The sequence below is a fragment of the Mustelus asterias genome, chromosome 1, assembly GCF_964213995.1.
Source record: "Mustelus asterias chromosome 1, sMusAst1.hap1.1, whole genome shotgun sequence".
In the NCBI taxonomy this organism is placed as follows: domain Eukaryota; kingdom Metazoa; phylum Chordata; class Chondrichthyes; order Carcharhiniformes; family Triakidae; genus Mustelus; species Mustelus asterias.
The window spans coordinates 196,600,043-196,617,536 of NC_135801.1; the positions used below are offsets into that span (position 1 = coordinate 196,600,043).

The following is a 17,494-nucleotide window of genomic DNA, read 5'->3' on the forward strand; positions in this document are numbered from 1 at the left end:
TGGTTATTCTGGATTTAGTATTGTGTAATGAGATGTGATTAATTAATGATCTTCTGGTGAAGGGTCCTCCAGGGATGAGTGATCATTGCATGCTTGAATTTTCAATTCAGTTTGAGGTCAATGAACCCGGCATCCCACATTCATGTCCTGGTGTTAAAGCAAGGGAATTACAGAGGCATCAGGCCAGATGTGGCCCCAGTGGACCGGGCAGAAAGACTAAAAGGTAGGACAGTTCCCCCACACTCACCGCCCCCCGCCCCCCCCCCCCCCCCCCCCCCGCACTCTCTCTCCCCGGTACTCTCTCTCCCCCATATTCTCTCCCCCTTTCTCCCCCCTCCACACACCTACCCCCACACTTTCACCCCACACACTCTCTCACACACTATCCCCCCGCACACTCTCCCCACCACGCACACACTCTCCCCCGACACACACATACTCTCCCCACACACGCACACTCTCCCCCGACACACACACACTCTCCCCACACACGCACACTCTCCCCCGACACACACACACTCTCCCCACACACGCACACTCTCCCCCCACACACGCACTCTCTCCCCCCACACACGCACTCTCTCCCCCCACACACGCACTCTCTCCCCCCACACACGCACTCTCTCCCCCCACACACGCACTCTCTCCCCCCACACACGCACTCTCTCCCCCCACACACGCACTCTCTCCCCCCACACACGCACTCTCTCCCCCCACACACACACTCTCTCCCCCCACACACGCACGCACTCTCCCCCCACACACGCACTCTCTCCCCCCACACACACTCTCTCCCCCCACACACACACTCTCTCCCCCCACACACGCACGCACTCTCCCCCCACACACGCACTCTCTCCCCCCACACACGCCGCACTCTCCCCCCACACACGCACACTGTCCCCCCACACACACACACTGTCCCCCCACACACACACACTCTCTCCCCCCCACACACACACTCTCCCCCCACACACGCACACACTCTCCCCACACACACACTCTCTCCCCCCACACACACTCTCTCCCCCCCCACACACACACTCTCCCCCCACACACGCACACACTCTCCCCACACACGCACTCTCTCCCCCCACACACACTCTCTCCCCCCCCACGCACACACTCTCCCCCCACACACGCACACACTCTCCCCACACACACACTCTCTCCCCCCACACACACACACTCTCTCGCACCCCCACACACACTCTCCCCCCACACACGCACACACTCTCCCCACACACACACTCTCTCCCCCCACACGCACGCACTCTCCCCCCACACACGCACTCTCTCCCCACACACGCACACTCCCCCCCCACACACGCAGTCTCCCCCCACACACGCACTCTCTCCCCACACACACACTCTCTCCCCCCACACGCACGCACTCTCCCCCCACACACGCACTCTCTCCCCCCACACACGCACTCTCTCCCCCCACACACGCACTCTCCCCCCACACACGCACTCTCTCCCCCCACACACGCACTCTCTCCCCCCACACACGCACTCTCCCCCCCACACGCACTCTCCCCCCACACACGCACTCTCTCCCCCCACACACGCACTCTCTCCCCACACACGCACACTTTCCCCCCACACACGCACTCTCTCGCCCCACACACGCACTCTCTCCCCCGACACGCACGCACTCTCTCCCCCCACACACGCACACTCTCCCCCCACACGCACTCTCTCCCCCCACACATGCACTCTCTCCCCCACACGCACTTTTCCCCCCCCACACGCACTCTCCCCCCCCACACGCACTCTCCCCCCCCACACGCACTCCCCCCCCACACGCACTCTCCCCCCCCTCACACGCACTCTCCCCCCCCACACGCACTCTCCCCCCCACCCCACACACACTCTCCCCCCACACACACACTCTCCCCCCACACACACACTCTCCCCCCCGCACACGCACTCTCCCCCCCCCACACACACACTCTCCCCCCCCACATGCACTCTTCCCCCCCCCACACACACTCTCCCCCCCCCACACGCACTCTTCCCCCCCCACACGCACTCTCCCCTTTAAAAAGTACTTGGATGAGCACTTGGCACATCATAACATTCAGGGCTATGGGCCAAGTGCTGGCAGATAGGTGGGAAGTCAGGCATTTCTCACATGTCGGTGCAGACTCGATGGGTTGAAGAGCCTCTTCCACACTGTATGATTCTATGATTCAATATTCTTCAAAGGATGGGCTGAATGGGGTGGGCGGCACGGTAGCACAGTGGTTAGCATTGCTGCTTCACAGCTCCAGCGACCTGGGTTCGATTCCCAGCTTGGGTTAATGTATGTGTGGAGTTTGCACATTCTCCTCGTGTCTGCGTGGGTTTCCTCCGGGTGCTCCGGTTTCCTCCCACTGTCCAAAGATGTGCGGGTTAGGTTGATTGGCCATGCTAAAAAAATTGCCCCTTAGTGTACTGAGATGTGTAAGTTTGAGGGATTAGAGGGTAAATATGTAGGGATATGGGGATAGGGCCTGGGTGGGATTGTGGTCGGTGCAGACTCGATGGGCCGAATGGCCTCCTTCTGCACTGTAGGGTTTCTATGATTTCTATGATTTCTATGAATGGCCTCCTTTTGTGCAGTACTATTCTATAATTCTAAGAAGGAGATCATTCAGCCCATCATACCCGTGCCAGCTCTTTGGAAGAGATGTTTAAAATGTTCCTGGAAAGCCAGACTGTTATAGCCGTGGCTGTGAATGAATAGAGTGTGATTCCTTCTCCACTGCCCCTCCCACAGGGTAAAGCAGCCTGTTCTGCAGAATAGATCAGTGCTCCTGCTGGGGGAATAATCTACCTGACTGTGTGTGCGTACTTGCTAATGTCAACACAACCACCAAAACAAGGAACTGTCTATACTCCAATGTCGTGCAGTAATGGAACATTCCATCCCCAGTTAGCCTCTGCTACACTGCTTCATTTACACTGCCCTCTGTAGCATATTCCCCAGGCATCTCTTCCCAAAACCCAATTTCACCCTTGGATGGAAACCTCCCCTGACATCCCTCCTTGTTAACCTTCGTCCCTGGGAATTTCCTTCAGGTCTACAGCACGGAAACAGGCCATTTGGTCCAACTGGTCTCTGCCAGTGTCTGTGGTGCACACAAGACTCCTCCCGCCCCAATTACCTCTTCCCAGCCTACCCCCAGACACGTCTCTCCATTTCCTTTTCCCTCATGAATGCATAAAGCCTCCTATTGAATACACAATGAAATCATGAAATGTTACAGCCCACATGGTGTCCATTTGGCCCACCATTCCTGTGCTGACTCTTTGATGGTGTTGGTTGAGGGAGGAATGTTGGTCAGGACACTGGGTGAAATTCCCTCCTCTGCATTCATTAGTGCCATATCATCTTTTCCAAATGTCAGACAGGGCAAATGTTCGATGTCTCAGAAACATACGGCACAGAGAGGCCATTCATAGAATCCCGACAGTACAGAAGGAGGCCATTCAGCCCATCGAGTCTGCATCGACAACAATCCCACCCAGGCCCTATCCCTTCAACCCCACTCATTTACCCCACTAATCTCCCTGACACTAAGAGGCAATTTAACATGGCCAATCCATCTAATCTGCATGTCTTTGGATCTTTCACCATTCAGCCCACTGTGCCTGTGCTAGCTCATTGAAAGTATTTATTCAATTCTCTTTGGAAAGTTACCTGCTCCCATCATCCTTTCAAGAAACACATTCCAGATTAAGAATCGCTTTTGAAGAATTCTTTCACAGGATACGGCCGTCACTGATCACTGGTCAAAGCAGCAACTGTTGTCCATCCCTAATCCCCCGAGAGACTGGGCGGTGAGGGGGACAGCTATTTTAAATTGGCACCTCGTTACAACTCTGCTTCAAGCACTCCACTTGACAGGGTGTTTCACTGTTTCAGCACCTCAATCACCCCTTAATCTTCTATAGTCACAAAACAACAGCAACCTGCATTTATATAGCACCTTTCACACAATGAAACACCCCAAAAGTTGACCCTGAGCCACGTAAGGAGATATTCGATCCGATAGCTTCATCAAAGGTTTCAGGAAAAGGAAGACGGAGAGATTTAGGGAAGAAATTCCACAAGACCATAAGACATAGGAGCAGAATTAGGCCACTCGGCCCATCGAGTCTGCTCCCCCATTCAATCATGGCTGATTTTTTTCTCATCCCCATGGCCTTTTCCCGTAACCCCTGATCCCCTTATTAATCAAGAACCTATCTATCTCTGTCTTAAAGACACTCAATGACCTGGCCTCCACAGCCTTCTGCGACAGAGTTCCACAGATTCACCACTCTCTGGCTGAAGTTCTTCGAGAGCTTAGGGCCTTGGGAGCTGAAGGCGCGGCCACCAATGGTGAAGGGATTAAAATCAGGGCTGCTGGAGAGGTGAGAATTAGGTGAACGCGGATATCTTGGAGGGTAGCAGAGCTGGAGAAGTATGCAAAGATGGCGAAGAGCAAAATCATGGAGGGACATGAAAGCAAGGGTGAGAATTTTCAAATCGAGGCACGGCGGCACAGTGGTTAGCACTGCCGCCTCACAGCGCCAGGGACCTGGGTTCGATTCCCGGCTTGGGTCACTGTCTGTGTGGAGTCTATACATTCTCCCCGCGTCTGTGTGGGTTTCCCCCGGGTGCTCCAGTTTCCTCCCATACTCCAAAAATGTGTGGGTTAGGTGGATTGGCCATGCTAAATTGCCCCTTAATGTCTAATGATGTGTCGTGAATGTAGCCATCACGCAAACCAGCCTCTCATCCATTGACTCTGTCTACACTTCCCACTGCCTCGGCAAAGCAGCATAATTAAGGACCCCACGCACCCCGGACATTCTCTCTTCCACCTTCTTCCGTTGGGAAAAAGATACAAAAGTCTGAGGTCACGTACCAACCGACTCAAGAACAGCTTCTTCCCTGCTGCAGTCAGATTTGTCTGTATAGCGCGCAAGAAACAATACTTTTCACAGTATACTAATAAATGTGACAATAATAAATCAAATCAAATCAAAAATTCGGAGGATTAGCGGGGTAAATATGTGGGGTTACAGGGATAGGTCCATAGAACCATAGAACCATAGAAATTACAGCTCAGAAACAGGCCTTTTGGCCCTTCTTGTCTGTGCCGAACCATTTTATGCCTAGTCCCACTGACCTGCACTTGGACCATATCCCTCCACACCCCTCTCATCCATGAACCCGTCCAAGTTTTTCTTAAATGTTAAAAGTGACCCCGCATTTACCACTTTATCTGGCAGCTCATTCCACACTCCCACCACTCTCTGCGTGAAGAAGCCCCCCCTAATATTCCCTTTAAACTTTTCTCCTTTCACCCTTAACCCATGCCCTCTGGTTTTTTTCTCCCCTAGCCTCAGCTAAGATATTCTGTCGGAGTGTCGGTGCAGACCCATGGGCCGAATGGCCTCCTTCTGCACTGTAGGGATTCTATGAGGAGAGGCATTGCTTGACCAGTGTAGGTCAGCGTGCACAGGGACCCCGGGCTGCAGAGTTCGGGATGATTACTAAGTGTGGAATGTGGGAGAGAAGCCAGAGGCGTTGGAAGAGTCACGTCTCGAGGTGACAAAGGATGAGGGTTCCAGCAGCTGAGGCATGGGAGGAGTCAGGGAATATACAAGAATGCAAGCCTAGGATATCCAAGCTGTCCTTTTAGCTCTGGTATTGTGCTGCTGAATCTGTGCTGCAGCCCCTCCATGGTGAATATATCAAGGCATGCGGACAGGGTTGGGTCAGCGTCTCCGTACAGCTTTCACTCCATACTCAGCTTCTGCCTGGCCCCGAATGTCAAATTGCCTTTGTACAGCCCGCAGCAAGTTGTGAGAGTTCTTGGTGCAGGTAGCACCTCCTGTTTTTGTGTGGCTGACATCTCCTCACAGACATACCTGCACCACGAGGACTGCAGAGGTTCATGGAGGGAGCTCACCTGCAGCCCGTCAAGGGCAGTAATGCTGGCTCAAGGCAGCGACACTCACAATCCCCCCCCCAAAAAAAGGAAATCACCAAAATGCTGTGAAAACTTAAACGAAAACTCAATGCTCTTTGGAGCGACGGAGGTTGAGGGGAGACCTGATAGAAGTCTACAAGGTTATGAGGGGTATGGACAGAGCGGATAGTCAGAAACTTTTTCCCAGGGTGGAAGAGTCAATTACTGGGGGGCACAGGTTTAAGGTGCGAGGGGCAAGGTTTAAAGGAGATGTACGAGGCAGATTTTTTACACAGAGGGTGGTGGGTGCCTGGAAGTCGCTGCCGGGGGAGGGAGTGGAAGCGGATACGATAGTGACTTTTAAGGGGCGTCTTGACAAATACATGAATAGGATGGGAACAGAGGGATATGGTCCCCGGAAGGGTAGGGGGTTTCAGTTCAGTCGGGCAGCATGGTCGGTGCAGGCTTGGAGGGCCGAAGGGCCTGTTCCTGTGCTGTAATTTTCTTTGTTCTCTGATATGTGACAGCAGTTCAAGCCCCTACGGGGTTTCACTCAATGCCTTCCGAGGAAAAGCCAGGCTGGACAATATTACATTTCCCAGTGCATATCACTGGCTAGTGAGCACTTGTGTGTATGTGTGTGTTAGTTTGTGCTTGTTGGTGCTAGTGTGTGCGTTACTGTGAATGTGTGTGTGCGTGTCTCTGTGCGTGTCTCTCAGCGAGTCTCTCAGCGTGTCTCTGTGCGTGTCTCTCTGTATCCCTCTGCGTGTCCCTCTGCGTGTCTCTCTGTGTGTCTCTGTGTGTCTCTGCATGTCTCTGCATGTCTCTGTGTCTCTCTGCGTGTCTGTGTGTCTCTGTGTGTCTCTCTGCGTCCCTCAGCGTGTCTCTCTCTCTGTGTGTGTCTCTCTCTCTGTGTGTGTCTCTCTCTGTGTGTGTCTCTCTCTCTGTGTCTCTCTTTGTGTGTCTCTCTCTCTGTGTCTCTCTCTCTCTCTGTGTCTCACTCTCTCTCTGTGTGTCTCTCTGTGTGTCTCTCTCTCTGTGTCTCTCCCTCTCTCTCTGTGTCTCTCTCTCTGTATCTCTCCCTCTCTGAGTCTCTCTCTGTGTCTCTCTCTCCCTGTGTCTCTCTCTGTCTTTCTCTGTCTCTCTCCCTCTCTCTCTGTCTCTCCCCCTCTGTGTCTCCCTCTCTGTGTCTCTCCCTCTCTGACTCACTCTGTGTCTCTCCCTATCTCTCTCTCTCTGTGTCTCTCCCTCTCTCTCTCTGTGTCTCTCCCTCTCTCTCTCTGTGTGTGTTTGTGTGTCTCTCCCTCTCTCTCTGTCTCTCCCTCTCTCTGTCTGTCTCTCTCTCTTTACTCAGTGCGGAGCTTGGCGGAGTGTCTCTCGGCGCTGTGTTTCTGTTGAAATGAGCTTTGGTTTGGATGGGGATCCAGTCAGTGAAAACTGCACCGTCCCTATTCCGATCATTCGCTGATTGCAAAACAACAGCATCCCGCAATGAGCCGGAGAGAATTTAAAACTCCCATTCTGACGCTTCAGTCTGAGAGGGACAAAGGAATAAAAGAGTTCGTTAAAAAAAAGAGTTCTCCCCAACCAGGGGGAGAGATTCAGTGATATCGCCCCAGCAATCATTTAGAAAGTATTTGGAATCATTCTGACGGGAGAAAGTACTTGTGTTAATATCCTACCTGACCTGGGAAACATTTCCAACCTCTCTCCTGCTCCCAGCCTGGTCTGTCTGACTCCAGTTCTCTCTCTCTCTCTCTCTCAAGATCTCATTTTTTTCAGTTTGATTGATGTCAGAACTGTGAGGACAGAACCAACAGGAGTGAGTGGCCCAGAGCCAGAGGGGAAAGGAATAGGAATCATCCAGACAGGGATAGGGGTGGAACTAGGGGATACTAAAGTGATTCTTTGATTTTACACCGCTGGGCACTGCATGTTTTAAAGGGACACTTACACCCACAGAAACTATCAGGGAATAGAATCCCTACAGTGCAGAAGGAGGCCATTCAGCCCGTCCAGCCTGCACTAACTCTCCAACAGAGCATCTTTCCCAGTCTCTCTCCCGCCCTATCCTTGTAAGCCCACACATTTATCCCATCAGCCTAACATCTTTGGACACTAAGGGGCAGTTTGGCCTGGCCAATCCAACTAACCCGCATATCTTTGGACTGTGGGAGGAAACTGGAGCACCCGGAGGAAACCCACGCAGACATGGGGAGAACGTGCAAACTCCACTAGGCAGTTATGTGGCACAGTGGTTCGCACTGCTGCCTCACAGCACCAGGGACCCGGGTTGAATTCTGGACTTGGGTCACTGTGTGGAGTTTGCACGCTCTCCCCGTGTCTGCGTGGGTTTCCTCGGGGTGCTCCGGTTTCCTCCCATAGTCTGAAAGACCTGCTGGTTAGGGTGCATTGGCCATGCTAAATTCTCCCTCAGTGTACCCGAACAGGTGCCGGAGTGTGGCGACTGGGGGATTCGCACAGTAACTTCATTACAGTGTTAATGTAAGACTACTTGTGACACAAATAAATAGACTATTAAAACTTTAAACATGCAAGTCGGGGATCAAACCTGGGACCCTGGCGCTCTGAGGTAGCAGTGCTAACCACTGTGGCACCCAGTCAGATTGAATTGTCCTCATATGGCAGAGTGTAGATAGGAAATATGATGAACATGTTTTAAGAAGCATTGACAGAGTGGGATAGAGAGGAAACTGCTTCCAATGGCAGGAGAGTCTATCACGTTAAGAGAATTGTTAAAAGAGATGGTGGGGGCGGGGAAATGTTTCTGAACAGAGTTTGTTTGTGATGTGCTCTGAAGCTCTGAAGCAGATTCGAATCTCAACCAGGAATTGGATAAACGTTTGAAAAGGAGAAATGTGCAGGGGGGGGGGGTGGGCTGTGAGCTGGCACGGCAAGGTACGATGGGCCGAGTGGCCTCCTCCTGTGCTGCAGGAACTCAGGGCACGTCTCCCCTCCTGGCTGGATGTGAAAGAGGTGGTGCCCACTCCCGGAAGCAGGGCAGAGGCGGTGGGGGAGCAGGGGGGTTGGTTGGTGGAGGGTTCACCCCCAGTATCCTGGCCAATATTCCTCCCTCAACCGAAACAATCCCTCAGCTGCTGAGTGAAAACACTGCTACTTGTGGGATCTTGCTATGCACTGAGCAGTTGCCACGTTTAAGTAATTCATTGCTTTATTTAAGTCATCCCTGGGATGTGGGCATCGCTGGCTGGGCCAGCATTTACTGCCTATCCCTAAATGCCCCTTGAGAAGGTGATGGTGAGCTGCCTTCTTGAACCGCTGCAGTCCATGTGGTGTAGGTACAGCCACAGTGCTGTTAGGGAGGGGATTCCAGGATTTTGAAGGAACGGCGATATATTATTTCCCGGTCAGGTTGGTGCGTGGCCTGGAGAGAAACCAGCAGACGGTGGTGTTCCCGTGACGTTTCTGCTCTCGTTCACCTTGTGATGGATCCCATGGGTGTGAAATGGTCATGGATGGGATGGGATGGCCAGCCAATTAAACCCTTGTGAGACTGTCATGAAGACTTGAGTCACAGAAAATGGTCCATCGTGAAGGACGAAGAACATTCTGCAAGAATTTGTTTTGAAAGATACTGTCTCTTAAAGTGTTAATGCAGAACCCCAGCTGCAGCTAATCCCAAAAACCCACCCATTTACCAGAAAAGGTACTGAAGCAGTTTGAAAGAAGCCAGGAAGCCCTCAGACTGTGTACAAAAGGGGTCACGTGGTAGTTTATGGATCTGGAACAAATACATGCCTGGAAACGTGATTTCCTTTGAGGAGGAGGACCAACTCCTTGTGAAAAGAAGCCAGCAGCCTTTTGCAGCCCAGAGCCTGTTAACAGCTGGGGGCGAATGTGAGCTGCTTCTAAACTGTTCTACATGTTGGAGTGAGTTTCTGCAAGTGTTCCTCAAGTCCAGCAGTGCAAGACTCATCCATCGTTTTACGGAGCAGCTCTGAGATAACAACCTGGGAGCCATTTCAAGGACTCTGTCATCTTCCCTTTGAACCATTGACTTCGAACCTTTGGCAGAGTTCCTGTCCTTTTATTTATTAAATGTGTGTGCGAAAGAATTTTAATATCTTGCACTGGATGATAATAAACTCTGCCTTTCTATTTGACAAGGCTGGTTTTATAATAAAACAAATAAGTTTGTAGTTTACCCAAACCCATCTCCGGGTCTTGCTGGATTTCACCCTAGCATCTTAGAAGATGGCTGATGAAGTAGTGGACGTGTTGGTGGCAATTTTCCAAAATCTGCTAGATTTTGGAAAGGTAGCATCAGGTTCTATCAAGAAAGAAAGGTGGAAGAAAACAGAAAACTATAAGCCAGTTAGCTTGGGGGCTGGTGGCACAGTGGTTAACACTGCTGCTTCATAGCATCAGGGACCTGGGTTCGATTCCCGGCTTGGGTCACTGTCTGTGTGGAGTTTGCACATTCTCCCTGTCTGTGTGGGTTTTCTCCAGGTGTTCCAGTTTCCTCCCACAGTTAGAAAGATGTTCTGGTTAGGTGCATTGTCCATGTTAAGTTCTCCCTCAGTGTATCCGAACAGGTGCTGGACTGTGATGACTAGGAGACTTTCACAGTAACTTCATTGCAGTGTGAATGTAAGTCTACTTGTGACAGTAATAAATAAACTTTACTTTGATATTTGTGTTGAGGAAGGTGCTAGAATCAACCATTAAGGTGGTTTTAGCTGGGCACATTGAAAAACTCAAGCGAATCAGGAAGAGTCATCATGATTTTGTGAAAGGGAAATCACGTTTAACCAATTTATTGGAATGCTTTGATGGAGCAGCATGTGCCATGGATAGAAAGGAACCTGGAGATGTATCGGACTTGGATTTCCAGGAGACATTGGAGTAGGTGACATATCAAAGATTATTGCAGAAAATAAAAGCTCATTTTATCAGGGGTAACATAATAGCATTGATAAAAGATCAGCAGGCTGGCAGAAAACAGGAAGTATGGATAAATGGGTCTTTTTCTTTGCCTCGTCCTGCACTGTAGGGATTCTGTGATTGACAAGTGGAGACCCACAGGGGTCTGTGCTGGGGCCTCGACTTTTAAAGATCTATATCAATGAGGGGGTGCAAAGGTGTGGTAGCTAAATTTGCAGACAACACAAAGATAGGTAGGAAAGTATGTAGCGAAGAAGACATCAGAAGTTCGCAGATGGATACAGATAGGTTGGGTGAGTGGGCAAGAATCTGGCAGATTGAATATAATGCGGGAAAACGAGAAGCTGTTCACTTTGGCAGGTTTCCTGTTTTGAGTGGGGTACTGTTTTAAAATTAGGGGTCACCCTTTTCGAGCAGATTTGTTTTTGCAGAGGGTTGTGTGACTTTGGAACTCCCTACCTCAGAATACGGTCAGGGCAGGGTCATTTTAAAGAGAAGGTAAATAGGCAAGGCAGGGAAACAAGAAATGGAAACGTGGAATTCGAAACAGACAGATCAGCCATCACCTTAGTGTGTGGCAGAGCAGGTTCGAAGGGCCGAATGGCCTACATTGGCTCCTATTTTGTTTGTATGACCCAGGTCAGGTACGGAGCAGTTGTGTTTTCGAGTCCTTTCTACTCGCGAGGCTGGTGCAATCTCAACAACAGTTGCTCATCATCATCCAGAGTGGAGCAGTTCACTTGAAACAGTAGCCAGGTGCCAGTCTCTATCCCGATTCCACTGGCACACCCTGGTTGCAATGTATTTGATTCATAGGGTGCAATGCAACATCAAGAGTGCCTCCTTTGCCCATAATCTTCACTGCTGAGGACAAGGACAGCAATGTCATAGAACATGATCAGTTGTAAGTTTCCTTCCAGGTCTCTCACAATTCTAACCTGGGGACATCACAATTCCTTCTTGCTGCTGAACCAAACTTATGGGATTCCCTCCAAACAGCACTGAGGGACACCCCAAGATGTAAGCTTTGATACTCCAGTGCAGAGAAGAGATATATGGTTGTCATGTGGGTGCAAAGCCTAAAAGCTACAATTATTGTAATGATACACATCATGTCCATTCCTATTATCACTGCAATTCCAAAGTCTACCTAGAAGGCAGAAGATCAAAAGGCAAATAATGATGAGTTTTTAAAAAAAGTTTATTCATTGGTGTCACAAGTAGGCTTATATTAACACTGCAATGAAGTTAATGTGAAAATCCCCTAGTCACCACACTCCAACGTGTGTTCGGGTACACTGAGGGAGAATTTAACCTGGCCAATCAACTTAACCAGCACGCCTTTCGGACTGTGGGAAGAAACCAGAGCACCCGGAGGAAACCCACGCAGACACCGGGAGAACGTGCAGACTCCGCACAGTCAGTGACCCAAGTCGGGAATCGAACCCGGGTCCCTGGCGCTGTGAGGCAGCAGTGCTAACCACTGTGTCACCGTGCCCCCGGGAATCGAACCCGGGTCCCTGGCGCTGTGAGGCAGCAGTGCTAACCCACTGTGCCACATGAAGGAAACACTCACTAGGTCATTTCTGGGATCTGTGCCAACAAAGACAGCCAGGGGAGGAAACTTGGATACTAGTTGTCAAGTCTTTAAAAATAATATCTAGAGACATAACATTTGGGGTCTTGCCACTTAGCCTTCCCACCGCTTCCCTCCCTCCCATTGCCCTGAGAAGGAAATGTTGCTCCTGTTAATCTCATCTTTCTGCTTCTCACCATCCTTCACATGCAGGCTTCCAATAATGTGGCTCAGTGTTGAACGTCGTAGCTGGGTTACTGCCACAACTCATTGAAATGTTGACTGTTGCAGCAAAGCCATGGTCTGAGGTGCACAGGGGTGGGAGTCGGAAAGGAAAGGCTGTGACGATGGATTTTTAAACATATTTTTGGGATTCAGTATTCCATATGGGTAACGAAATCTCTGAATGTGTGTGGGTGTCCATGATTAATTAAACTGGGGAAAATTACTAAAGATATCTTGCCTATGAGAACTGAGGGGTAATGGGAGAAAGGTGTGAGCTTCATGCATTTGTGCTGCTGTGTTCTGATGTGTCTGAGTTACAGTAGGCTGGTGCATTGCAAGTGGAGGCTTGGCTTTTCCTCTGTTGAATTTCAAAAAGAATTTCCAAAGTGACGAGGAACGTTTCCATCTTACAAAGATTTCATTGGTAAACAGGGGGAGGAAGGTATGTTCAATTTTATCGACCGCAAGGAGAGACAAAATTGGGAAATATGAAAGATTTTCATGTTTGGGGCAGTTGCATTAAAAAAAGGTGTTTGAGGATAATGGGACTGGAGGTGAAAGGGGAAAAGGATATTTAAGGAAAGATGTTTAGCTGAGTAGTGGTGGCTGTGAGGAAGTATCACAAAGACCAAGTCTGTGTGCCGTGAGGCTGTGACAGATTTGAGTTTGAAGCCGTGTCCCAGTTTCAAACCAGAAACAAATTTGTTTTCAGAAAGCTGCTTGTTTCTGAATCTTCATTTTTGGATTTCCACAGCAGAGTGGAAGAGTTTGAGTCGTGTGTAAACCTTTAATAAAGTAACAACAATTCCTTACCTTGGGTAATGTTACTAGAATTCGACGGTTAAAAATCTATAAGGGAATTGTTGCCAAGAGATACTTGCGTGTTTTAACAGGGATTTTATTTTGGGATGGTGGGGAGGGGGGAGGTTCTTTAAGACCATTTTAATTGTGTAACTTTATCATCATAGAATCCCTGCAGTACAGAAGGAGGCCATTCGGCCCATCAAGTCTGTACCGTCCACAATTCCACCCAGGCCCTATTCCCATGACCCCACACACTTGCGCTGCTAATCCCCCGACACTAGGGTCAATTTATCACGGCCAATCAACCTAACCTGCACATCTTTGGACTGTGGGAGGAAACTGGAGTGCCCGGAGGCAACACACGCAGACATGGGGAGAACATGCAGACTCTGCAAAACCAGTGACCTGTGGTTGGAATTGAACCTGGGTCCCGGGGGCTGTGAGGCAGCAGTGCTAACCACTGTGCCGCCCCAATCTTATGCATTTAAGACTTAATAAATATTTTAATCCTAAATGTGCTACTGGAGTTCTGTGCTTTTAGGGTCACAAGCTCTTCCAACTCATTTTCAAAATGCAAAAACAAAGATCAGAGGCTTCCCTCTGGGTCGCTCAAAAAGCAACATCTGCTGTGGTCGGAACAAGGTGGAAAGACATGCAAATACCTGCACCCAAGGTCCAATCAACGGAGGATTGGCAGACCAAGGCACTCACTACTCAGGAGTAGATTCTTCCTGTTGCTGTCTCCACCCACCCAACCTTCCCTCTAACCTGGTCCTGAACAACAGAACCTGCGCTCGAAGATGAATAAATTCAAAGATAATCGACAGAAACAAGATCAATAAGCAAGTGTTCACTACAGGAAACAGGCGCCCTGGAGAGATGGTGGCAGAAGTTACGGATTCATTCAAATATCTGGAGATAAGGCGATTTGAGATATATGTGAGGACACGGCATGGTTGGTAGGAACAGGTGATTGTTTTGTGCTCCACTTACCCCAGGTCGGAGTGTGCTGTAGACTAATTGGTTCAACAACAGCGTTAGCATTGCACCATACGATTATCAGATGGTCAAAGGTGAAACTGAAAAACTTGTGTCTTTTTCTGGTTAGCAGCTCCCATGTTCCTCTTTACATTTTGTGCTGAAATCCATGGCGGGATAGGTCCATTGATTCCAGGTGCAAATTGCCATTTCAATGGTGGTTTGGGGTTGGGGGGGGGGGGGGGGGGGGGGGGGAGTGTAGAGAGAATCGTAGTCCAAGCTCAGACACACTCCTCACATGATGTTCCGACATGCAATACGCTCCCAGCATGGCCAGATTGCAACTGGGGGAAATGCATACTGACTTTTGCCCAGGTCAAATCAAATACAACTTCAAGCTTTCCAGCTGAGATCAGGTAAATTTACCACAATTTATTGCACTGAACGCAGAGGCCTGGCCTCGTCACAGAGAAAATCTGACCCTGGGCACAGAATTCACCAAAATCAAAATCTGGCGGGAAAGCATTGGTGTCAGTAAAAGTAATCACCAAAAAAAAACTGGGTCATGAGGGTATCCTTGTCATAACCTATAGAATCCCCACAGTACAGGAGGAGGCCATTCGGCCCATCAAATCTATCCTTCAATCACATCACTAAAATAGATTATCTAGTCATTATAACATTATTGTTGATGGGATCTAGCCATGTGCAAATTGATTGCCACATTTCCTACATTACAACAAAACTTCCACTTACAAAATAATGACCCATTAATTGGAACCTGACTGTCCTCGATTCTTCATAAGTCACAAAGTTAGCATACAGATGCAGCAAATAAGGGAGGCAAGTACAGAAGTGTTGTTGCAATTGGATAGGGTGTTGGTGAGACACATCTGGAGTATTGTGTCCAGTTTTGGTCTCCTTATTAGAGGAAGGATGTTGCGGCATTGGAGGCAGTTCAGAGGTGGTTCACCAGATTGATTCCGGGGATGAAGATTGAGGAGAGCCTCAACAGTTTGGGCTTAAATTCACTGGAGTATAGAAGGATGAGAGGGGATCTGATCGAGGTATATAGAATTTTAAAAGGGATTGATGAAGTAAATGTAGACCAAATGTTTATGGGGCAATCTAGAACAAGAGGCCACAGGTATAGGTTGAGAGGTGGTAGGTTTAAAACTGAGATGAGAAGGAACTACTCGCAGAGGGGGGTGAATTTGTGGAACTCGCTGCCCCATCGCGCGGTGGAGTCTGAATCATTGAATGGTTTCAAGAGATAGATAGATATATTTCTAATTTAAAAAAGGGATAAGGGGAGATGGGGACAGGAGGGGAGGTGGATTTGAGACCAGGGAGAGATCAGCCATGATCTGATAGAATGGCAGAGCAGGCTCGAAGAGCCAAATTTTGGTAACTTCTGCTCCTAATTCCTGTATTCCTGAGGCAAAAGGTATGTTAGCCTTCATTGCAAAGGGGATTTGAGTACAGGGGTAAAGATGTCATACTGCCTGAGTGAGACTGCATCTGGAGTATTGTGTATAGTTTTGGTCTCCTCATCCAAGGAAGAATACACTTCCCATACAGGAAGTGCAATGCCCTGGGATGGCAGGACTGTCTTACAAGGAGAGATTGAAGAAACTGGGCCTGTATTCTCTAGTTTTAAAGAATGAAAGGTGATCTCATTGAAAATTCATACGGGGCTTGGCAGGTTCGATGTGGAGAGGATGTTTCCCCTGGCTGGTGAATCTAGAACCAGGCGACACAATCTCAGAATAAGGGGCAGGTCATTCAAGACTGAGATCAGGAAGAATGTTTGGAATTCTCCTCCCCGAGGCCTGTGGAAACTCAATCATTCAGCATGTTTCAGTGGATTTCTGGATACTAATAACATTAAGGGATATGAGGGGGGGAAAAAAGACAGAGGCAGATGACCGGCCGAGGGGAGGTGATGGCCTAGTGGTATTATCACTAGGCAATTAATCCAGAAACTCAGCTAATGCTCTGGGGATCCAGGTTCGAATCCCACCACGGCAGATGGTGGAATTTGAATTCAATAAAAAATATCTGGAATTAAGAATCTACTGATGACCATAAAATCATTGTCGGAAAAACCCATCTGGTTCACTAATGTCCTTTAGGGAAGGAAATCTGCCGAATTTACCTGGTCTGGCCTACAGAGCCACAGCAATGTGGTTGACTCTCAACTGCCCTCGGGCAACTAGGGATGGGCAATAAATGCTGTCCAGCCAGCGACGCCCATGTCCCACGAGTGAATATAAAAAGGGTCTGTTTGAATGGTGCAGTAGGTTCAATGGGCCAAATGGCCTTCTCCTGTGTTCCTATCTCACACCCACTGCAAACACTGCATGGACCGACCACCTCACCACCACCGAGGCCAACCCGTTCCTCAACTCGCCCCACCTCAGCTGGAACCATTTTTACATGGTTCGTACAAGAACGTACAGGGTAAATGGTAGGACTCTGAAGAGTGCAGTTGAACAGAGGGATCTGGGAATACGGGTACAGAATTCCCTAAAAGTGACGTCACAGGTGGATAGGGTCGTAAAGAGTGCCTTTGGTACATTGGCCTTTATAAATCGGAGTATCGAGTATAAAAGTTGGAGTGTTATGGTAAGGTTATATGAGGCATTGGTGAGGCCGAGTTTGGAGTATTGTGTACAGTTTTGGTCACCTAGTTACAGGAAGGATGTAAATAAGATTGAAAGAGTGCAGAGAAGGTTCACAAGGATGTTGCCGGGACTTGAGAAGCTGAGTTACAGAGAGAGATTGAATAGGTTGGGACTTTAATCCCTGGAGCGTAGAAGATTGAGGGGAGCTTTGATAGAGGTGTATAAGATTTTGATGGGTATAGATAGAGTGAATGCAAGCAGGCTTTTTCCGCTGAGGCTCGGGGAGAAAAAAACCAGAGGGCATGGGTTAAGGGTGAAAGGAGAAAAGTTTAAAGGGAATATTAGGGGGGGCTTGTTCACGCAGAGAGTGGTGGGAGTGTGGAATGAGCTGCCAGATAAAGTGGTAA

The 17,494-nt window shown here is 49.3% G+C and overlaps 1 protein-coding gene across 2 annotated transcripts in view; it reads right to left on the reverse strand.

Annotated features, from left to right (window-relative positions):
• LOC144501245 (lysyl oxidase homolog 3B-like) overlaps positions 1-7,756 on the reverse strand; it is a 151,257-nt gene extending 143,501 nt beyond the window's left edge. For both annotated transcript variants that reach the window (XM_078224742.1, XM_078224733.1), the window contains exon 1: positions 7,634-7,756. In XM_078224742.1, the coding sequence (XP_078080868.1) occupies positions 7,634-7,649 (16 nt within the window). In that variant the 5' untranslated portion in view covers positions 7,650-7,756. The remainder of the gene's footprint in view (positions 1-7,633) is intronic.
• Positions 7,757-17,494: the final 9,738 nt, after the last annotated feature.